We start from the raw sequence: 24,304 nt of genomic DNA on the forward strand, positions 1-24,304 counted from the left end.
ATAGATAGATAGATAGATAGATAGATAGATAGATAGATAGATAGATAGATAGATAGATAGATAGATAGATAGATAGATACTTTATTGATAGTTATTGAACCCCACAATACAGTGACATTACACTGACATTGAAGGCACACATAAAATATAAAACAAAATATACAATATAAAATAAAAATAAAAATAAGATAAATACATTTTCTGTCTCCATCTTTGTGTCTATGTTTTATCAAAGGGATGTTTTGACTTCAAAAGCAGACAGCAGTCAGACTTATACATCACCAACTGAAACTTCTGTGGGATTTTACCCCTATTTAGTGCAGTACTGCAGAACATAAGGAAGTAAAAAAAATCAATCAAAACCAACAGAGTATCTGAGTCTCTGGGGAAGCAGAGGTATGAATGGAAAGTTTTTGGTTCATGCTCCTACAGAGAAAATGTGGGTGGGAAAAGCCAGTGGGTTATAGTCCCTGAACAGACTTCAGACAAAACTAAACAAGGCTGTGATCTGTTAGCAGAGCTGCTCTGGCCTATAACTGGATGTAGAAACATAATGTATGTTCTCTGTATCAGTCTGAAGCAGAGTGGAGCTGATGAAAACCAACAATAAATTATCATGCAACTTACAATTTTATGAATCTTCATCATGTTGTCAAACTCCTCATTAATCTTTTTGTACTTCTCCTCAGTATTTGGCGTGAGAACGTAGGAAGCCTCAGCGTCAGGGCTGTCGCAACCTCTGTGCTCCTTTTTGTTGAGGGCCTGTAGGTGAAATGCCCACAAGGAGAAAAAATGAGTAAAAGCTGACAACAGTTCTTACAGTTGCCTGTAGTTGACATTCATAGTAAAGACATGTTTTCTAAGATAGGAATACAACTGAGAACTGAGTTGGAACTCAAATCTTAGCAATGCATTTGTTTTCTTACAAAGCACAAATCACTAAACCACTTTGTTAAAATAATAAGAATGATAACTTTCATTTTTATTTTAAGTAAAATAATGGAAATAGAGTCCGCATAATGAGTGAATAGTCACTTCAGGTCAAGTCACTGTTATTTACACAGAACATTTAAAACAACAGACACTGAGCCAGTGCTTTCTAAAAGAGAACTTAGATAAATATTATAAAATTGCCTATAAAGTTTAAATCTTACAGTTAATAGTCTACAACATAATATGTTTTATAATTTTACCATCATAAAATATTGAGACCCTATAATATTCTATATGGAATACACACAATTATATCTATTTCTTATTTCCAGCTAGGGTATTGGCAAAAACAGCATGTGTATGGATGTGGCTGCTCCCTATCTGCTATGTGGTTCAAGAGCAGGAAGTACAACCAGCCACTGACAAGACCAGAAACCAGATTCCAGTCTCAAAAGGCTCACAGCATCGAGGCACCTCCCCAATGCTGAGGCCTTATTTACATTTCTGAAAATGAAATCCATGTCGGTTGTTTTTTGTTCCTTAATGCGGACATGAATTTTGACCCTTTGGTAAAACGTGTTAGTCATTTTGCACATTCCCCTTCTCAGACAGGACTGACTGACTGACTTACTTAACAGCTCTACGGTTGCTCATTGTACAGACTGTTGGTTCAATTGCTTCATTGTAAGCCACATTATTGGTATGATTGTAGGAATGGTAGTATCTGTCTGTCAGTCGGCCCACTACTTTGGTTCACACAAAAATATCTCCGCAATGAATTGTCTTTGGTGATCCGTGGTTGTTATGTAGCGCCACAGCAGGTGGCACCTTTTCCTCTACCCAGTGACATATCTCTACTTTTGTTTGGTGGATTAGCAGAAAAGGTTTTAGTTTGTGCACCACCATTTGCTTGATGGACTGCCATCCAAGGTTTTCCTGACTCAGAATGAGCATTTAGGGAAGCATGATCTGTCCATGTACAGTAAAGGCAATGAGTCTAGCATCATCAGGTCAAATACCTACATAATAAGCCATTTTTCCCTCATATTTTCACCATCAATCCATGGAGGGTTAAACATACTCGGCCTGCTCACACATGAGAAGTCTTAATCTTAGTTAGTTGCACTACTGTAGAAAGAAGGAGACTTAAAATGCAGAACATGTGACATAAAATTAAGATGAGTTCAAAAAAGGTTAAACTGTCAAGTGCTCTTAATCAAGACATTAAAACCCATCCCTGATCATTTTCTAGAGGTTACTGATGTGATACTCTGTATTTTATGGACACAATAATTGTTGCCTCCTCATAGAAATATAATGTACGAATGATCAACGCTTCATTGTTCTACATGTATAATAGCATCCTATCTGAGTTCATGCATTAACCAAACATCATCTGCCTACATAGTCTCTTGAGTTCCTATTTAATTAGTTTGACTTTATGAGCTCTGAAGCAGCGTGACAGACAAGGAGCTGGTCTGTGTAGAACAGACGTCAGCGGTAGCCTTCCTCCGGAGACGCTGCTCCACACAGTAGATTTCCTCATCTATATTCACACCAGTCTTTTAAACACAATGAACTAGAGTAAGCACATGTTTTTATAGCATGCCTGAAACAACTTTGGGTTTGGTTGGGCGTTTATAGAAGAGCACAGTGGATAGACAGGGAAATAGAAAGCAAAGAGTTGGCTGTTAATGTATCCCTGAGCACCATGGAGAGTAAGCCGTCAAATTAGATTCATTAGTGCAAACTCTTTAGTCTGTAAAAGATCACATTACAGTTAGCAGTACAACTAAGACAAATATCTACAGCACTGTAGAAAAGGCAGTGCTGGTAAATAAAAAGCGTTTTTGAGAATAGAAAAAATCTCAGTGTAGAAATAGCATTTTGCTTAAGCTTAGTTTAAAGGCTAAGGGCCAATGTAAATATCACCAATTCAGAAAAGAAAAAACAAATGCATTGCATTCAGAGTAATACAACATTATTACTATGACTAAAAAACATTTCTCATACATGAAAAGAGGATGTGGAACTGAAACGTATCATGTTAATAAATAACAGAAAACTCTGTTGTCATGATAAAATCTAGATTTTTAGACATATCCATCATACGATAAGTCTAAACCCAACTTGAATAACGCGAGGCATATTACAAGTGTATTTTTGAATCATTTGCAATCTTTCACAGGTTATTTCCTCATGGATACAATTTGCTTTGTAACATAACTACTGATGATAAATTCATTTAAAAAATATAGAAAGTTAGTGAGTTTAGAGAAGTTAGATAAATAACTTTATTTCTCTGTTCCTCTCTGTTTAAGAGATTTTTTATTTTTGGGGAAAGCTATCTGCTGTGGAATGAGGTCAAATAAGGTTGGTCAAAGTTAACCAAATAGGAAAAGAGCAAAGTTTCGGTCCATAACACCAAAACAGTGAGCTTAATGACACTAAAACTCTACATTAGGCTGAGTGGACATAAAAAAAACCCTGTATGGTAGCTTTTTTCAAATACATAAATCCAACATGTGTCCTGGATTATATTAAAAGCAATACATTATTCCCACTGTAAATACAATGAATCCAGGCATGGAATTGGCACTGTCAGCTACTTTAGAAAGATTGGGTTTAGATAATTGGTTTAGAATACCGACGGATGAATTTATGGATGTCACCTTACAGCACCTGGACTTTGGCAGAGTAGTAAGTGTAAAAAAAAAAAATCAAATCATAGCAACATCATGCAAGCCTGTATGATGACATAATTTCTCTGGTATTCATCATCTCATCCCTGCTCCTCATTACATTACACGTCATAGTGTGAAAAGGACAGACTGACAGACCAACAAGCGAGCCAGCTGAGTGTCTGTCCACCACATGTCCTCTGCATTCCCAGACACTCGTAGTTACTTGACGCTTTAAACACACACTCGCTAGTCTATTTTCACCACAGGCTGGAAATGCTACTTTCACAACTGGTGACCACTTGAGAAGTCGCACGCTCAGTTCCTGTTCAGTTGATTGGTTACTCCACGCTCTACACTTCAAGCTGTACAGTTTAAAATTACAAAGGGCCCACATGTTTTTTGGTTTTGCACTGTTTAATTCAAGACCAGTTTTACCTAATCCTGTCACTCTGCGTGTTTGTTGGACCTTTTGATAATTATTACATTTTGTCTAATTATGACACATTATGTGAATTACAGAGGCAATTACTTGCTGTTAATCAAAATGACATTATTCACTAGTGATTTAAAATTCTGTGAATTACAGATAACGTGGCTGCGACAAACATTCTGACACATACAGTAAAGGAAAAAAGACAACACAAAATGCGCCCAAATTTGTAGAACTCCTGCAACAACCTTAGTTCCATTATCAGTGACAGTTTGGAAGAATCACACTGTGCATTCTGTTCAGTCAACAGCAAATGCCAGTGGCAAGTCCATCTATACACAACACTCTGTTGTTTCAATATACAAATTAGACTGTAACATTCACTGCCTTTTCCTTGTAAGTAAGGGATAGAGGCCTGTGCCTGCTCCAGTAAACCGGTGCAGTATCACATATCTGTCTTATGACAACAAGATTGCTGCGTAGAAGTGTTGTGATACATAACCTACGCTGTGATATCACATAAAATGACACTAGGATGTGTCTGTGTACACAAGAAGCCCAGCAATGCTGTTAAAATATTCATCTCTGCTTCCATGGGCTACAATCTAATGTCTGTCATGAGAAAATAAAGTCAGGAACAGAGTCTTGGCCTGGCTGCTAATTTGGATCAAATTACTGCACATAAACTGTCTGACAATCCCAAACTTGTATCTGAATACCTGCATATACTGTAGGTATACCTACTATAGGCCTGCCAAGTATCTTGCAAAAATATATGCTGACACAACTTCAGAGCAAAACACACTATAGAGCAATGAGATTCAGAGTATGTTTAATCTGCAATCATTGTCAGTGATGCGAGGAGATGTGAGCCAAACTATGGCAAATGGAAAGCTTCTAGCTGCTCAACATCAGAAGATTATTAGTGTACAATATTGCTCTGATTTAAGTGTGAACTCTCCTTGACCTCACAACAAAAGTTTTTGTTTTCAAGAGAACAGCTGTTACCATTCACACGATCACTCCTGTGCCTTCAAATGTTTCACACCATCTTAGGACAGCTTTAAAGTTAATCCTTAGATATGGAGGAGTCCCAGTTCCTTTGATACAGGTTGACAATAAGTTTTTTTCTTTATAGACGTATAGACATATAGTGGACATTGTGAAGGAAGAGACAGACAGAGTAGACCCAGGAGAGAGGGGTCCACTGGGATTTGATCCAAGACCCACAGGGATATATATGTGTCTTCACAGATGCTGGTTTAAACCGCTACATCATGTCTCGCCACTGAGGACTATCTTAAAGTGTCTGTAGAGGATCTGAGAGTGTGTGTCTCCTTATCATCTCAAATGTCAAAGCAGGCTTTAGTGGATCTCCAAAGGCATCTGGATGATTGCCACCATGAGGCACAAGCTGCACCGCTAAGCATCTTAACATGTTGCTGTTGGGGCTGCATCAAAGATAAAATAAGGCCCCCTCTTTCCCTGGAGTAAGTCTTTTCAAGTCGAGTGATTGCCCTATAGGCCAAGAATAGGCCAGGCGCACGAGTGCTTTAGATGTGATCCGACACATCTCTGGCAAAGCTCACACACTTTCAAAGGACAGGGCACACACACTTTGCACGGATTGCTTTTGTATGAAGCATCCCATCATACAAAACTAAACCAAATGTGCCGTTTGTCACAGTGTCAGGTTTCATTGTATTGTTTTCTCCTTCTGTTATGAACTTCATTCATCTCTGGGCTCTGCAGGCTGACACGATGGCGCTGCATACCTTGGACGGCTGCTGTGTTGTTGTTGAAACTCAATTCTGCTGGACACAAACCTGTCTCAATTATTATGACAAAAGTAATCTGTCAAAGAGATTAGCTGAGCAGTGAGGACTTTGTAGCTGTTTTAGCTGGCAGCTCATCATATTAAAAAAAATTTCTCTGAGTTTCCACCTCAGTTTCAGGTTGACATAACAATTTGATTACCCCCATATGGAAATAGATCTGTTGTGTATTTCAGAAGACTGGCTTCCAACATATAACATCAGCACTGATAATTTGCAAACCTGTCTGTCAGATGAACTAAAAATAGGTCATGATATTGTTTTATTATAGTAACACCGATAACCAATATTAAGTGTCACTGATTAAGTCTGCAACTATATGCAGAACCGAGTCATTATTAGAATCATGTTGTATTTCGGGCTGCAAGGTGGCTCGGTGGTTAGCACTGTAGCCTCGCAGCAAGAAGGTCGCCAGTTCGCACCCCAGTGGGGACACAGGGATCCTTCTGCGTGGAGTCTCCATGCTCTCCTCGTGCAGCGTGGGTTCTCTCCGAGTTTTTCAGCTTCCTCCCACAGTCCAAAAACCTGTTGAGGTTAATTGGTGATTCTAAATTGTCCGTAGGTGCCACAAGTGGGTATCAGTGCTGGTCAGTCTCACTTTATAACTTTGTATTTTAAATGGAATGCAACAGATACTCACAAATGCTGAATGTTATAAAGGGACAGCTGTGAGGGACAGTTTGATGTTTGCTTTCTTGCCAAGAGACAGAACAGAAGATCGATTCCACTATCGTACACCTGCAGTAAATATGAAGCTACAGACACCAGCTACTTAGCTTAGCTTGGCACAAATTAAAATTGAAAACGGGGACATAGCTGGAAACAGCTAGCCTGCCTTCGTTAGCCTTTGTAAAAACCTGAGTGCAAAACAACATGTAGTTTCACAGGAGGCTACCAGCCTGACTATTTCTTGGCAGGTATCGTACAGAAACTAGTGATATCAATCTTTTCATCTCAAACACAGCGAGGAAACACATAAGCTTATATCCCCAAATGTTATACTGTTCATTAAAAACACTAATGGTGGATGGCTAATTATGGATGTGATGAGACTCGACACTTCAGTATTAAGTCAACACCAAAACTCTGAAAATGTAATGGTGTTCATTTTTTAATGGTAACAAATGTATCAAAAACACCCCTGCACATGTCATCAATAGGCTGTGTGTGTGTGTGTGTGTGTGTGTGTCACCCTCTGTGGTTTTCATTGAGCTATACTGATAGATAACTGAAATCTCCATATGTTATTTTCAAAACATCAGCATGAGTAGGATGTGAAGCAGGAGGGACAGGCATAAAGTTGACCAACAGACTCGCAGGGTACAGGAATAAAGACACATCAGCTCCTCACAAAGAAACTGGACGAGTGAGTGAGAGTGCAGCATTGTTTGTTTTAAATACATACTGCCAAAACTGACTTCCATTTGATGTCATGATCAAGGTTCCCAAATATGTCTGAAAATGCCTCAGTCATACTTTGAAAATGACAACAGAACAACAACCGATGTCGTTGTGGTTTTTAAGTTCCTTAAAACAAAACTGAACTTTAAAAAAGATGTTTAAACTACCAGACACGATAACAAGACAGAGTATGTGGCAAGTGGCAGATCTTTTGTTTGTGACAAAGAAACTTGTGAGTTATTAGCGTGTTTAGGAGATAGTTATCAGCCAGAATGTTCCATTAGACAATGATAATGAAGCTAAGCTTTCCACCAGTCCTTCCTAACATGGGACATCTGTTGCAGCCGGTGGCTTTGCACTCTACACATAATCAAATTTCTTCTTAAATGTTGCAAATGGACTGACCGATATGTAAAAGAGCAACCTCTCACTTTTCAGGCTTTGATTTAACCAGCTTGTCTGTCTGCGTGACATTTGTGGGAACAAACAAATAAAGGCTTAAAGCAGGCAAATCAAGCCTGACTGATGGCTTATAGAGCTTACACAGGTGTCTGCTTGTGGTTAACAGTAGGAGAATAGACATGACTCTTTAGAATTATTATGGGCGATAATAATGATACGTATGTGTATTTTTTTTTTTACCACTGCTGTCGCTACATCTAAATGGATGAATTCAGCATTCAACAGTTATAGTGTTTGGACAGGCTTTATAGATTCCCCAGCATGTTCCTGTTCATCCCTGACATTGCATTGGCTTCAGGCTTTATTTTTTCTTTTCAGTTCTGTGACAACATTTGCCCTTGACAAATAATATGAGATTTACTTGGGAAGGATAAAAGTTTGTGATAGTGCTAAGACTCTGAGTAAGGACAGAAGACAAATGGAAAAAACATGGCTGGATTCTCCTGAAACAAACATGAGCACTGGAGCGCCACTCTTTTTCAGGAAGGGGAAAGAGGCACTTTGAAAATAAACAGTTAGTTTGGGAAGCTTAGCTTCCTTTACAGTTGACTGTGTGTGTGTGTGTGTGTGTGTGTGTGTGTAAGGGAGAGAGAGCAGGAGCTGTAAATTTAGGCTCTCAGAAAGGCAAACACACATTAGAAGCTTACATAAACAGCGAGAACGTGAGTCACGATGACCATTCATTTTTAACAGCAGTGTCAATGAGTACGTGCTGTGAGAACAGGATGGTGCCACTCAGGAACCATGACACTGTCAGCGTCACCACAACGCTGTAGGACCCCACAGAAAGGGTGGACGACTGGAGACATGCCTCCAGAAGGCCTGACAAGGCTGCTGTGTGTTAGTGCTGTTGTAGTCTCTCATATTTGGAGGACCAACCTATTTAGTTAGTGAGTTAGTGAGTTAGATATTTTTATTTCCAAATTCATGCGCGCGGCAAACAATCTTGTAACTTTGTGAGCAAACAAAACAAAAAACGTTGTTCTGTTATTTCTGAGGTTTACACCAACTACAAAACTCAAACTGTGGCAGATTTAGACATTTTTAGACAAGTTCTAAACTTAAATATTCAGGTTTTTCAGTTTTTTTTACAGCAATACTAACTGTTACATTAAACACCAGGAGTTTCTCTAGGGGGAGTAAAGATCTGAGACTTAGCCCTGCACTCCTTGAATTTGTCTAGGGTTGTGTTTACTAATAGTGAAATGTATAGAATTTGCAATAAATAATTGTTATACTCTCTGGCAACCATATTAACAAAATCAATACTATTTAATTTAATCCAAGACACTATAGCTGCCACAAATTCTATATTTTAAAAAAATTAATTCTTCAGTTCCTGTTGACACAGTTCTCACTTTGCATTAAACTGTGTTTCTAATACTCTTCCCCTCTCATGTTTGTAAAGGAGTGAAAATCATTTATGACAATGCAGTCCACTACAACACAATTACAAAGTACAACCTCTTGAATAAACATACAGTTAAATTAATGCTAAAATTAGTACATTAGTTTGCCCTGTATTTTTGTCGGTGTAAAGAACAAAAAATGCTGAGGAGCTGAGGTAATACGAAGCGAGTAAGCCATATTAAATTATCTAATAGAAAGTTAACTTTTATTAGTTGCTTACTTTGACATAACCACTGCAGTGATACAACAGATAATGGGACAGCTGGCAGTTAATAAAGATAGCGGTCAAGAGAAACTTGCATCGAGCAATGATACGTTTCTGTAAAGTTCAAGTTCAGTTTGTGTCGTGTTTCTACTCATTGACTTCAGAAGTGAAGACAACTTAGGCTGCAGTGTCCAGTGCACAGCTGTCAACACCCCATAATGACATTGGCCCACTTAGGACAATGAAAACATATTGTTGTGAAAGAATAGCACAAAATTCTGAGGAAGGCTCAGGATTGAAAAACAAATTGCTTCATCCAGCTTTAAACAAATGTTTCAGCCACCCTATGTTTAAAAGAAGAACTAATAAAGTTGCATCATTTAGGTATTATCCGCTGCCACTGAACAACCAAACTGTGTAATGTTATGTATTGCGACATGCTTGTGGTGCACTCGTTGTCTTGGGACGTGTTTTGCATTGTATGTAGCAGATCAAATTAAACATTTGTGTTCCATTGAGTGACAAAGATACAATTAATTCTTTTCAAGATGTGAAATCCATTTCCACAATTAAAAAAACAAGACAGCATTGAAAGCAGCAATTGCTAAAAGAGTTTTGCTTTAACCTCTGGTATAGTGCTTTCTAGGAATTAATCTCTCTAAAACACAACTGCAGTCATTTCCTTCTCTAATCCCCTAAATGGATGATAAAAGTGTCTGTCCATGCAAAAAAGCTATTCCCTTGGCATGACTGCATGTGTCTGCACTATCAAATTACAAAAGCAATAAAATAACATGTTTGCTACCATAAGTGTTCGTGTAAACAAGCAGTTGCATGTGATGTATATTTGCATGATGCAGTCACAAATACAGTGCAGCAGCTTAACAGGTTTCAACAGATCACCCACCAAAAGGCTTCTCTACAGACATTTCTCACATAAATAGGACTGTATGGAGTACTGGTCAGGACAACAGAAGCGCTGACATGAGCAAGAGATTCTGAAAAAATATCAACCACGTACCTCTACAATGTCAGAGTTGGTTCTGCTCTCGTGGGGCTCGTTGTACTCGGTGTATTTCAGCAGGACTTTGTCCATGTCAGTGCTAGCATACTGAAACAGCTTGTTGGAGCCATTGAAGATGATGAGGGCGATTTCACAGTCACATAGAACGCTCAACTCGTAGGCCTTCTTCATCAGACCAAACTTCCTCTTCATGAAAGTCACCTGGAAAACAAAACCAAACATCACACTAGGTTTCCACAAAGAGAGATTGGCCATGATAAGTCTTTGCTCAGAGCCAAATTTTGACCAACCAAAAAGCAGCTGACACTACATGTACTCTGAATGTATTGTTAAAAGTTCATCTGCTGTCACTGATCAAACTGCTAAAAACTCATGTCTATGTATCAGTGTTACAAATTATCCATCCATCCATTATCTATAAACCATTTAATCCTTACTAGGGTTGCGGGGGGGCTGGAGCCTATCCCAGCTGTCTCAGAGTGAAGGCAGGTTCATCCTGGACAGGTAACCAGTCCATCACAGGGCTACACTTAGAGACAGACAACCAAGCACACTCACATTCACACCTACGTACAATTTGGAATCACCAGTTAACCTCAACAGGCTGCAATGTGCACAGTTGCTTAGCACTGTTGCCTCGCAGCAAGAAGGTCGCAGGTTTGCGTCCCGGTGGGGGCACCAGGATCTTTCTGTGTGGAGTTTGCATGTTCTCCCCGTGCAGCGTGGGTTCTCTCCGGGTTCTCCGGCTTCCTCCCACACAGTCCAAAAACATTTTGAGATTAATTGGTGATTCTAAATTGTCCGTAGGTGTGAATGTGAGTGTGCTTGGTTGTCTGTCTCTAAGTGTAGCCCTGTGATAGACTGGCGACCTGTCCAGGGTGTCCCCTGCCTTCGCCCTAAGTCGGCAGGGATAGGCTCCAGCCCCCCGCAACCCTAGTGAGGATTAAGCAGTGTATAGATAATGGATGGATGGATGTCTTTGGACTGTGTGGGAGGAAGCCGGAGAACCCAGAGGGAACTCATGCTGCACGGGGAGAACATGCAAACTCCACGCAGAAAGATCCTAGGTGGGACGAACTGGGGATCTTCTAGCTGTGAGGTGACGGCTGTCATTTGTACTTAATAAATGTGCCAAAAGTTCATTTTGAAATGGGAAGCACTGTTTTAAGTACTCTGCTGCCTGGAACTCACTGCAGAACACATTGAATCTAAAGGAAGTCATCACCCTCGGATCTTTTAAAAACCATATGAGAGATTTTGTAGCAACTACATATCACGCCTGTTGTTCAATGGAAATTCTTAATCTTGTGGCTTATATCTACCATGTATTCTACTTATGTTGTTAGGTGTTGTTTGTTTTTAATTGTTGTAATTTTAATGTTTCTAAGGTTGCTGCCTTGGCCAGGCTTCCCTCATAAAAGAGCTCATTGTATCTCAACAGGACCGACCTGGTTAAATAAAGGCTAAATAAAAAAACAAAAACACTGATCCACCATGCAGCCCATGTTACAAATTATATTAGCTGAAAACAGAATGACACTTGATAAGATGTGACTACAGTATAATTCAGGTTTGTTTTTGTTTTTTTTATCATTCCTGACTAGATTTTAAAAAATGACTTCTTTTAGATGATGAAATCCAAATAGTCAGACTAATGGCAGCAAGACACATAATCCAGTGTGCATTGTTTTGCAGCCTCGAATATGTGGGGTGTGGTGCAATAATAGTAATAATCAGACAAATTTGCAACGACACAAATATTTCCTTTCAGCCATTTAGGTTCCCTTACCCAAAAAACTGATGATGGGCCAATAAACACCGTGGTAGAATGAGCCTCTGCCACATTGTCAGTCGCTAACAGAGCTCCATGGTCATGAGAAAAGAGAAGGATCAAATGTGCATCACACATGAAGGAGACAGTGAGGGGTGGTGGTGGTGGTGGTTTCTCTGTGTCACATTTGAATTCCTAAAAGAAGGCATCTATAACATGGAAATTTACTTCTGCTGAAATACTACTGATTGAGTGGATGGGAAATGTGGGTTGGGAAAGCTACTGAGTAATATTTTCTCCTCCCTAAATGATAACTGTCAAGGTGATCAGCCCTAATAGGAATCAATAAGGGAGTGGTTGTGTATTAACCTTTCCTGCAGAAATACAGCTTAAAAACATCCCCAAGCATATACTGTGATATTGTACTGTGGTACCAAAAATGGTAACAGTTATTCTTGACCCGTCCATGTTCCTCTCAACTGTAAAGCTAAAATGTATTGCTTGGACCATTTGCTCACACTAAACCTACACACAAACCACAAGTCACACATCGATCATACACGCTTGTAATGTTTTTGGTAAGTAGCTCACTCCTTGCAGTGAATCATCTGTACTTATCTGTGTATGTCTTCCTTCAGTCATAGCTTCTGGGATCATGACTCATATCACATATCAAGAATTTTTCTTAGAATCTTGCGGTTGAAAGTTTTCAAAGTATCAGGTGTATTTCATAGCGCCCTTACTTTTTTTGCTTAAACAGTGAACTCTGTAGCTGAACAGTTTATGGAACAGTTCAGTTCAGTTCAGTTCAGGTTGGTGCTCGAAGCATTGTATCAGCTGTAAGTGACAATGGCGAGAGTCTTCATCATTCAAACAGTCCAGTCCCACACATACTGAATAATGACATGGGGCAAAGTAATATGCAGTCTAACCAGAAATATAAGCTACTCAAAAGGCCTAGTTTTTCTTGTTTCAGTTTTGAGTTTGTGTTCTGCCAAATGCTGCAGTTTAATGAGCTGAATTGTGAATTATCCTATAAACTTGACTTGGGTGAGGGTTTACTGGCATTTCAGGCAACTGTGGTTGCATTCCATTAATCTGTTCAGTAGAAAACACCCACTCATCTCTCATACTTTTCTGCTCTTCTTGTTCTTACTTGCTTCCGAAATTAAGAAAAAAATCCCTTTATAGCCTGGCATTGTACTACTCATTACTTTTTCCAGAGCACTTTGCTACTTTTAATGGTTATTCACTGGTCACAGGAATGTCACCTCAACCAAGAATCCATCATGACCAAACAATAACGTATGCTTAGTCCAAGTCTAACCACATCAAAAGTCTAAAAACGGTCATGTCCTTGTTGTCCTGTGAGAATCATATATCTATTTGAAGTGATTTTCAGGTTTTTAGATAAACTATAGGACTATCAGCTTCTGTGGGGTGAGATAACTCTCATCTATCTTTGGCTAAAGAAAAATACTAACAGTATCTTGAATTACCACAGTGACAGTGTCATTGCTGAAATGTCTGCAAGAGCCAATGTATTTTGCAGTCAGTCATTATGCAACATTCATTCATGGTAGCAGAGTCCACCATTCCCTCAGATGTTTTTGAGGGATTCACTGGAAGCTACACAGCATGTCCTCTCTAATTTCTGCTAATGCAAACCTACTGCTGTTGCTTCACAATAAAAGCATTCTGTTGAAACACAGGTGGTTCTGTGTGAAGGACACATGTAAAACACTGAGGATGTCACTGAGATTAAGGCTTACAGGAAAAATGTACAAACAATTAGTTTTTATTAATTGGTCATTTAAAAAATTAATGTAACAAGAAATAGAAACCCGTGTAAGCCGTTAGATTAAGGCTGTTAAAAAAAAGTGCATTGTTTGGCTGGACTGTAAACACTGAAACCAGTTGCTCTTCAGTCGTATTTCTAAGAGAGTTCTGTTTGCTGTATTATTAAATAGCACTTGAGGTTTCTGCAATCTTAATGACTTGTATCTTAACATACTTTTAAAGCAAGGTCGTTTTTTTTTTTTTTTCTTTTCTTATTTTATTAAACGTTAAAGTTTTGGTGATAACATGCTGAGTATAAAACATGGCCTTCCTATGCCTATGTCTGTCAGATGTTGTATTAAATGGGTGGAACCTAGTGACTTACAGGTGCTCTCATCTTCCAGTCCCACTTGAAGGCTTTTACTCTCTGACTAAAAGCCATCAACTGCAGAGAGTATCATTATATATGCATGACAGTATGGTTGCTTTTTCTTTTTTACAGTACAGCGAAGCAGAAAGACAACCATGTATATTACAAGAGTCTTGAGCTTACAATGGCTCCTAGGAGTCATAATTTTCTGTGATTAAATCATTAAAATGTATGCGTCTTTGTCACACACGCACACACACACACGCACACACTGTTCATTTTGCATCTTTCATAGATTTATTATAGATCCTCTGGAAATATGAAAAAAAATCTGCAGGGTCAAAAATATTGAGTGAGTGATTACAATTGACTACAGCTGCTGACTTTCTAAGCAAGTTTATGTAGGGCCCATCTGATCCACTCATCAAACTCAGACACAATCACCACAGTGGGAAAGTCTGAGGAGCTCAGCACAGATCTGAAGAAGGAAACCCTTGACTTGGAAAGGTCAGGAAAGTCACTGAGTTATCTGTGCAAACAACTGTAAGTATAAAGTCCATGGCACAATTGTGTCACTCCAACGATCAGGAAGAAAACACAAGCTATTACTTTCTGTTGAGAGACATTTGATCAAGATGGACAAGAGTCATCCAAGAATCACAAAAAAGCAATAAATAAGAAGCTTCTGCAACACAGGTGTCAGTGTCTTAAGTCGAGCGTGCTTTCCATAACCATGGGCTGGGAGACTATGCTAAGAAGAAGCTCCTCCTTCAGAAGCAGCATCTTAAAGGTCGACTGAAGCTTGCTTCTGACCACATGGACAAAAAAAAGGCCTTCTGGAGGACAGTTCTGTGGTCAGATCAAACAAAATGGAGCTATTTGGCCACAATGACCAGGAATATGTTTGGAGGAAACAAGGCGAGGCCTTTAACCCCAAACACACCAAACCTACCATCAAGCAAGGTGGCGGCAGTATTATGCACAAGGGCTCTTTTGCTGCAAGTGGAACTGGTGATTTACATAAAGCAAATGGAATAATGAAGAAGGAATCCTTCTTTAATCATCAGCCCACAAGTTGTGTCTTGGATACAGTTGGGTGTTCAGACAAGACAATGACCCTAAACACACATCAAAGTGGTAAAGAAATTGCAAAAAAGACTTATGTTTTAGATTAATTCCTGACTAAAACCCCATCAAGAATCTGTTGACTGTTCTGAACAAACCACTGTGTGTCAGACAACCAAAACATTTAGTTTAACTGTACCAGTTTTGTCAAGAAAAGTAGTCAAAGATACAACTAGAAGCTTGTGGACAGTCACCTAAAGTGCTTGGTTGAGGTGAAAATGGCCAAGGGACATTTAACCAAATAATTTAACCAAATTTTTGACCCAGCAGAATCTGACATACTTCCAGAAGACCAACAATAAATCTTTTCTGACAAAAGCACAAGTGTTTTAATGATTCCATTATAGAAAATTAGGAATTCTAGGAGTCATTGGAAAACCAAGACTGCTGTGATAAGCGTGGTCTTTACATGTGTGTGTAAACTTTTGTTCAGGACTCTATATAGTCAGAAAAGTACATTTTTTGTTTGTTTGTTCTGTTTTTTACAGTTATTTCTTAAATTAGATTTAAAAATTTGCCTATTATTTATCAAGCATGATTTGCAAATAAGGGGCTGCAAGATGGAGCAGCTAGTAGCACTGTTGCCTCGCAGCAAGAAGGTTGCCGGTTCGCGTCCCGGTGGGGGCACCGGAATCTTTCTGCATGGAGTTTGCATGTTCTCCCCGTGCAGCGTGGGTTCTCTCCGGGTTCTCCAGCTTCCTCCCACACAGTCCAAAAACATGTTGAGGTTAATTGGTGATTCTAAATTGTCCGTAGGTGTGAATGTGAGTGTGCTTGGTTGTCTGTCTCTACGTGTGGCCCTGTGATAGACTGGTGACCTGTCCAGGGTGTCCCCTGCCTTCGCCCTAAGTCGGCTGGGATAGGCTCCAGCCCCCCCGCGACCCTCGTGAGGATTAAGCGGTGTATAGAAAATGGATGGATGGATGGATTTGCAAATAGATATTTGAGAAAGGACATGGCAAAGGACTACATTGTTCCTTTTTTTAGAATATGTGGTTGCTAATAGTTGCTGTATTGCCAGTGTATCTCTCCACTACAGTAATGTTGGAGCTATACAGTGTGCATAATGTGCAAGAGTGTGAAAAAATAAAAAAAGAGCAAAAACTGCTAATCACACTTGATGTGCTTGACAGATAAAACAAGACCACAAGCCAGCTTCCCAAAATAGAGTACAAGAACCTAAATATACGGCAGACTCCAGTGATAGTGCACACCAGACAACTAAAGTAGTGTCTATCTAAAAATGCTCTGGCCAAGACAACCAAACATCAAATATAAACATCATCCCAGATATTTATTTTCCAGCCACATCCCTATTTCCAGAGCCTGCGCCTTCCTTCCAGACAGCCTGGTATTTGTTGTGCTGTTGGGGGTGATATATATAGAGGAGACAGACAGCGAGGGATTCCAGTGGGCAGCAGTGTGGCTGCGTAAGGAGACGGTGAGGAGAGAAGGCCACTGTGTGTCCCTAACACTGACCCGCCCTGCTAATGACAGGGTGCTGTCCGAACCCAGCTAACCCCAAATTACTGCCCTCACCACCAGCTGTGACCACTGCACTCTCAAAAGTGAAATGACTTAGAGAGACCTTTAGGAGCTCCTTGGACTGAAAGCAAAGGGGATTTGCAAAAGGTTCCTTGAGGGATCCCTTCACTGAGTGTTTATGAACCTGTCAACACTTGCACATCCATATTTTTTGAAGGGGAGCTCTTTAGTTAAAATGTGAGTTTGTTTGTTGCTCCTTTGGATCTCAGAATATAGCCAAGGTATAGTCCCAGGTTATGAGAGTGATTTCAGCACAATTCAGAAGTCACACATCAACGCATCAGATATCATGAAAAATAAACATAATAACCAAACAATTACAAAACTGCAACTCGATGTTGATTTCCAAAAAAAAAAGACAGTCTTTTCTTTGCAGAGTAGCAGGGATAAGGAGCAGTGCAGCCGCTTATGAACAGTGAAGGTCCTTGCTTAGAGATTTTTGTGTAGAAGACAAACAACACATTACTAATTGTAAGATAAAATGTAAGAAGACAGGAGAAGAAGAAGACACTGACCTGTCGGTTCCTCTCATCTACAATCCGGGTGATCTGAATCTTCTTCCTCCCCATTGCCAAAACAACTTCTACTAACAGCCAAAGAGGAATATCAGTGGGCTCCAGGTAGTTAAGAATTCAAGAGACAGTCCTTAACACATAGTCCCAATGTCAGTTTCTGTTTCTGGCATCCGGCATCAGCTGGGCATGGCTTGCTGAAACAGAGACAGTCAGAGTAAACCTTAACCTACTGTAAATCAGATATCACAGTATAAATATGGACATACAGTTATATTTAGCAAAAGCAATTGAAATACTTCATCAAATCACACAGTTGAAATTCATAAGAGCATCACATACCAGAGGATCATAGATTGCCTGCATTCAGACAATTCAATTTTCGATTAAATTCAATTAAATTAAATTTTATTTGTATAGCGCAATTCACAACACATTCTATCACACAGCGCTTAACAAAGTAAGGTATAGACTTTACAAACTTAAACAGAGAACCCAACAATCCAAAATAGCCTTTGGACTTCCACTGAGCAAGCAGTTGGCAAAAGTGGGAAGAAAGTCATTTATAAGACATACGGTAGTATCAAAAAATGTAATTTGTGTCCCTTAACAGAATGAGTAGTGATAAATGTATCACTAATACAGCTTAAAGTAAGTTACATGAATACAGTTATTGGTGCGTGCCAAAGACCACTCAGTAACAGACTGTGATAGGTGCCAGTTCATTTAGAACTGACAGGTCATTCTCACAACGTGTCTTCCGGCTTTTCTCCTCAGTCTGATATTGTAAACCCTGATGTCATTGCTGATTCCACTATCATAGTAAGAAGGAGCACACGAGCTGCTCGTTTTCACCGGACAGCAAGAAGCTTCACCAAGAGCACACAAAGCACACCGAGTTTCACTGACCCACCAGCAGGACTTGATTGTCCAGCAACAAGGACATGATCCTTCATCACCAACTTCTCACCCACAACACACAACCGAGCCAGGGACAAAACTTGTGATTTCTGTTTGTTCTTAAGAGCCACTTTCAAAATACTTTTAACCTCTGAGGTTTTTTTGAATCTGTGACCACTGGATTTATATTAAACACACCAAAAGCAAACATGAACACACACTGAGAAATGCTAAGAGAAAAAAAATGTTCATCTACTTCATCACGCACCTTGTACTGTACAGCAGCCTCCCAACTCTCCTTCATCTGCACCAATCAATTCAGCCCAGTCGTCTTGTGTGAACTCACTACTGATTTTCCTGCTTTCTCCTCCTGCAGGAGTGCCCACCTGCCTTGATGTGTCCCTCCTCTCTTCAGCCTTGGTGTTTCTGAGCCCTGCCTTCCCCCAGAGCTCCTTAGCTCTTTCCTAATCTCATCTGATCTGGGAGGAGGCAGAGAGTGAGACGAAGCCAGGCTTTATCCTAACCCTCCCTGGATTATTGCAGCATGTGGAGCCCAGAGCTGAGCCACCAAAACCCCCACTGCAAAACCAGTTTACAGAGTTGTGAGATAGAAAAAAAATATTTGTCCTTCACTGAAAAAAAACCATTTGCGACTCTGGCTGATACAAATGAAGCCTAAATATTAAAAATATAGTTTATCTATATATTACCAAAAAAATACAGCTGAGTGGCAGTTATGTAAATGCAACATACAGCAGATGAATGAATAATAAACAAAATTAAATTAAAAATCCCACTTGGATTTAAAATGCATCTAAAGTCTAGCTGCTATTTCTCTGATGGCTTTTTTAGCCTGTTGTGGTCTTGTTCCACTTAAGTGATTATTTGAGAGCCTATGTTATATTTTGCTCATATGTTCTTGAATATTGAAAGCTAAATTACATGTAATCCTGACTGATTTGCAATAGATTGCACACTATTGTTCTATCCCTTCCAGTTCACCACCAGCTCAGATTCCTGCTGACCGTGCCAAGTCAGTTCAGAATACACTGTAACAGACAAAGACTCCTTGCATATTTAGGATTTAAAGGTCACAAGGATTTATCTGTTTTACAATCTGGATTATTTGATGGCAAGACACAAATATTTTAAAACGAGAAAAAAATCCTTTCCACCATACTATCGTCTATAAACATTTCCGCAATTATTTCTTTCAGTCTGTGTTTTTGAGAGATGGTTTAGTTTAATTGCTATGTTATGTTGCTAAGTTTAAAGCAGCTAAATCCTTGCAGCAGTCACTCTACGGTGCCCTGGTCTAGTAGGAACGTCTTTGAAGAAAACAAATCCCTTTTAAAGCTTAAAATATTTAATTTATTGAACCAATAATAATGTGGTCATCTGTTTAAAAAAAAAACAGTGCATTTAGAATAATTGATTAAATTTCATGATGAACACTATGAATCACAATGAAAGAATGAACTGTTCCCTCAGATGCCAATACCAGCATTAACTGGGTTTAGAGCATCTTCTAAAATGGCAGGTCGTATGGAGCGCTCCCAGTATGCAGTGGTTAGTACATATGAAAAGCTTAATAATTTGTAGTTGTCACAAGCTGTGTTGCCATAGTGAAGAAAACAAAATACACGAGGAAATGTTTTGCTAGTGGGACTGCCCTGGATGATTACTGTAATTCTGCGTAAGTTTCATTGTTCACACCGTCAGTAGATGTCTAGTGTCCACATGTTGTCCTTTGAATGTTTCATTGTAACTTTGATGGCAACTGAAACCTTAAATACAGAATACCAATACAACAGAAGCTTACTAAATGTTTGTGACAGTATATCCAAGACCCAGACTGTCAAGTCTGTCTAGCAAATATGGAATCTGTTCTACATTTATTGTACATGTGCTTCCCAGACAAGTTGTCCTGATCAGTTCGGATGTAATATGTTAGTGTGGCAGAAACTCTATCTGGTTGACATAAAAATCAATACAACCCAGAGCAATAAACCAACAGGCTGCAGCAACCAGCACCTACAATAACATGTACAAGGCTGAGCTACATACTGTAATGTTAGATTCAAGAGGAATGTTGCACCTAATGCAATACAGTGAGAGACACAATTTAAGACATTTGACAGGAATTTGAAATGCGCTTCATATAGTACTGACTGACTGAAATACTAGAGTTATAATGTTTAACCTCTTGGGGTTTGTCAGCTTATACATTAACATGGATATGTACCCCTTGGTGGTAAAGTTATACATATTAACACTGGATCTGAAAACTGATCAAACATCAGTGAAACATCTCTGTTGTTTTCTAATTTACACTTACTCTGACCTTCTCAATGCCTCTCTTTAACTTTAAAATACCCCCCAACCCTCCGGATGCAAGAAGTGCTAAGCCCCAGAGCGAACCTCACAGCCAAAGACCCTCCTCTTTATCTCACCCATGAAATCCAATTCCTGTGGATCTTTGAAAGCGTGACCATGCTTTGTGAGGGTGTGAAACACACATTTCCAAGGTTGGACTGCACAGGATTTTCAATCTGTTATACCATTACAATAGCAGAATCTCACTTATTGTTGTTTTGGTAAATAGAATCAATGGGTTTCTATCTAAGATATTTCTACACATAAAGTATTCTGAATATTGTGCAAGATCACATGATAAGCAGAACAGAAATGTTTTCTCCTCTCTTTGCCAAAACATTGTTTCTGATGGCTAATATGACTGTCAATAAATGTGCCAAAACGTTGCCTTGACTGTAAGAGTTGAGTCTGACAGAGCATGACAGTTGTCAGCACTTCACATATGGATGCTTCGCAAATATCCTCAACCCAACAGCACAGAAGACCTACGTAGACCCTAGGGTTTTCTGATGGGTTGCATTGGTTAGTGTTATCAATTCAGTATTTGACCAAAATGAAATATGGTCAGAATGCCCCTATCTGTCCCTGACTTACAGCGTTTAGTAATGGGCAGAGGAGTGTTTTGCAGATAATTAGAATATAAAATATCATAATGTTATTCTAATTCACAACTTCATGAACTGACTGACAGATGCTTCACACACATCTTCAACACAGCAGAAAAGAAGGTCTATACCAGGGGTATTCAACTAAAAGTCACTTAGGTCGGGGCGCCCCTATAGCTCACCTGGTTGAGCGGGCGACCCATGAACAGGGGCTGTAGTTCCCCGACACAGCGGTTGTGAGTTCGACCCCGCTCGTGAGTTTGCTGCAGGTCTCTCCCCATTCTTCTCCCCCCTTTCCTGTCTCACTCTCTCACTGTCCCAACTAATAAAGGCAAAAACGCCAGAAAAAATAATCTTTAAAAAAAAAAGTCACTGAGGTCCAGTTATTAAAATTTCCTCCAAGTAAAAGGTCACGTTTTCATGGTTTCAACAATACTTATTGTCGATTTTCAGTGCAGGATATGTTTAACTGAATGCACAGTTAGTTCTTTTACCATATATATAAATAGTCCCCGGCAAAAAAAATTGAGGCCTTTATTTCAGATTAGAGAAAACAAGAAACTCAGAATAAAATACATTTTAAAAAGTGCAAACAGAGCCGAATAACCCTTTGATCTCTTAAATTGAAGAGGTCCCAGCCTAAAGAACTGAAGACCTCCACTTCAAGTAAAAAAGTCAACATCCTCAGAAAACAATAAATAAAAGGCTTTGTTTGCACGTTGCTGGACTATAAATGTGCGTGATGAGTCGGGTAGATCTGTCATACTGGGCTTGCAGCTCGGTTATTTTGCGTGCTCTCAGCTCGGACTTCAGGGGATAACTTTGCTCAAAAGAGCTGTGCTTTGTTTCGTAGTGGCGCTCATGTTGCTACTTTTAATTAATGCCACGTTTTCAGAACATATGAGGCACACTGGTTGTGAACTGCCTGACGGAAGAATGAACATAAACTTCTCCATCCCTCATCTTCAAAGCAGTGGTTTTCCTCATCAACCTTCCTTCTTTTGGAGCAAGCCATGCTGTCATCACTGTCTCTTCCTCTCTGCTCTGCTGTATAGCGAGCAGCAAGCTGTGGTGGTGCGCTGGCCGTGTAGGGCAACCAAACGATTTGATTGGCTGGGCTGAGTGGAGCTATTGCCATATTGGAACAGCAGCACCCGCTGTCTATAGCCGCAACCGTCGGAAAAAATGCTCCATGAAAATCTATTGTCGTGAATTTATCAGAGATTGATCACGGGTCCGGACAGAACCATCATTCAGTCCATATCCAGACTGACGTCCATCATTTGATGATGCCTGGTCTACACAATCTCTATGATTCAAGGTGGGTACCCAAGATGAGTGTCACCAATTCAGTATCCAACTTAGTGTGAAATATGAGTCACAATCTCCCCTTCTGTTTCTGAGTGAAAGCACTGAAGAAAACATTTCACTTAACCAAAAAGCAAAATTAGGGTGTGTGAAGTCACAAAATGGTTAAAAAGTGTGTCTGCAAACTCAAAATAAATAGATTTTCCCTTTATTACATTAAGGACATTTTTTCTGGGTTTGTTGTTTGCCTGTTAAAATGTAATAAAGGAAATATTCAGATCCTCTTTCATACTCTAATCACAAAAACAGAAGCCTTGGTGATGGCAGATTTTTTAATAGTTAACATTTTGGGAAATATGCTTACTGGCTTCCTTGTGAGAGTTAGATGATAAGATTCACACTAATCTCACGCCAGTTTGAAAAAGCTGGAGCCATAGCTTAGTATAAACAGATGAATACTTGGGGTTAACAGCAAGGCCGGCTCTGTCCAAAGGTAACAAAATCCATCTGGTCATCACTGTCAAGACAACAGGTAATAAGTGGAGACTCCAGTATGTTTCTGCATCCAGCCAAGAGATTAAAGAGTATTTATTACCACAGTATGAGGGCAGCAGGATTGGAAACACCTAAGATACAGAGTAAAACTCTCCACACTGCCAGATTCCTGTTCTTGCTCTTTCATGATGTCTCTGTCCAATAATAAGGGGCTTTGATTTTGAATCACACTTCAACCACCACAACACACACATAAACAGTATCATTTTCTTATTTGCAGCGCATACATTTATGACTGTATCTAAACTAACTTAAAGTGAGCACAAGAGTAGAACAGGCTTCCAACAAACAGACAGACCGCAGAACAAATCATCTTTCTGCTACACTTTATGAATAACTAGAATTACAGCCTTGTGTTTGGATGCCTCTGTCAACCAGTCAAGTTGTAGTTTACATCCATGTCTGTCCTCACTCATGTACAGTTGGGCTTTAGTGAAGAATGAAGTGGGCTTCAGGACTACTGACCAGGTCAATCCAGCACTTTTCTGATTAACGGTATCGAAATCATTGCAGACAATGCTTCAAATGGATGCTTGCCCCAAATTTGAAGAAATTCCCTCAAGGCGTTCAAGATATATCATACTCACTGAAATGATGGGAATGGGATGGACAAACACACAGCATAAACACAATGTCTCTGGCCACAGCTGTCAAAGGCAGGGAAGCATAACAACTAACTTATAGTACATAAAATAAAATACAAGTGCCACATACAATAGGGTGGATGGGGTTTTGTTTTGGTTTGTGAACAAAATAAAAGGAAACACACAACACAAATCAGGAGGTTAGATTAAGACCTTGTCCACAGTAGTGCAGATATTTTACAAAACAAATGTTTTGTCACTTGTCTACACATGTTTTAGTCTATACAAACTGAGCTGTTCTTTAAATAAAGATTTTCAAAAATGTTTTAATGTGTGTCCAGTGGACATGTAAAACGGAGGGATTGGGAAGCGATGATGTCAGAGATCAATTGACACATGCCTGTTGTTGCTTTGTGTAGCATGCACCTCAAAAAATGAGAATAGCAGCTATATACAGTTGTGTTCAAAATAATAGCAGTGTTTTTTAAAA

General features: G+C 39.5%; 1 protein-coding gene across 1 annotated transcript in view; it reads right to left on the reverse strand.

Moving 5' to 3' along the window:
- The window catches only part of LOC103369341 (myocyte-specific enhancer factor 2A-like), a 56,226-nt gene that overhangs the window by 12,374 nt on the left and 19,548 nt on the right, over positions 1–24,304 (reverse strand). The window contains exons 3-5 of the mRNA XM_008298035.1: positions 17,490–17,683; positions 10,382–10,585; positions 431–762 (exon numbers count right to left, since the gene is read on the reverse strand). Of these exons, the coding sequence (XP_008296257.1) occupies positions 431–762; positions 10,382–10,585; positions 17,490–17,543 (590 nt within the window). The 5' untranslated portion in view covers positions 17,544–17,683. The remainder of the gene's footprint in view (positions 1–430; positions 763–10,381; positions 10,586–17,489; positions 17,684–24,304) is intronic.

The sequence above is a fragment of the Stegastes partitus genome, unplaced genomic scaffold (genome assembly GCF_000690725.1).
Source record: "Stegastes partitus isolate 25-593 unplaced genomic scaffold, Stegastes_partitus-1.0.2 Scaffold27, whole genome shotgun sequence".
NCBI classification, from domain to species: domain Eukaryota; kingdom Metazoa; phylum Chordata; class Actinopteri; family Pomacentridae; genus Stegastes; species Stegastes partitus.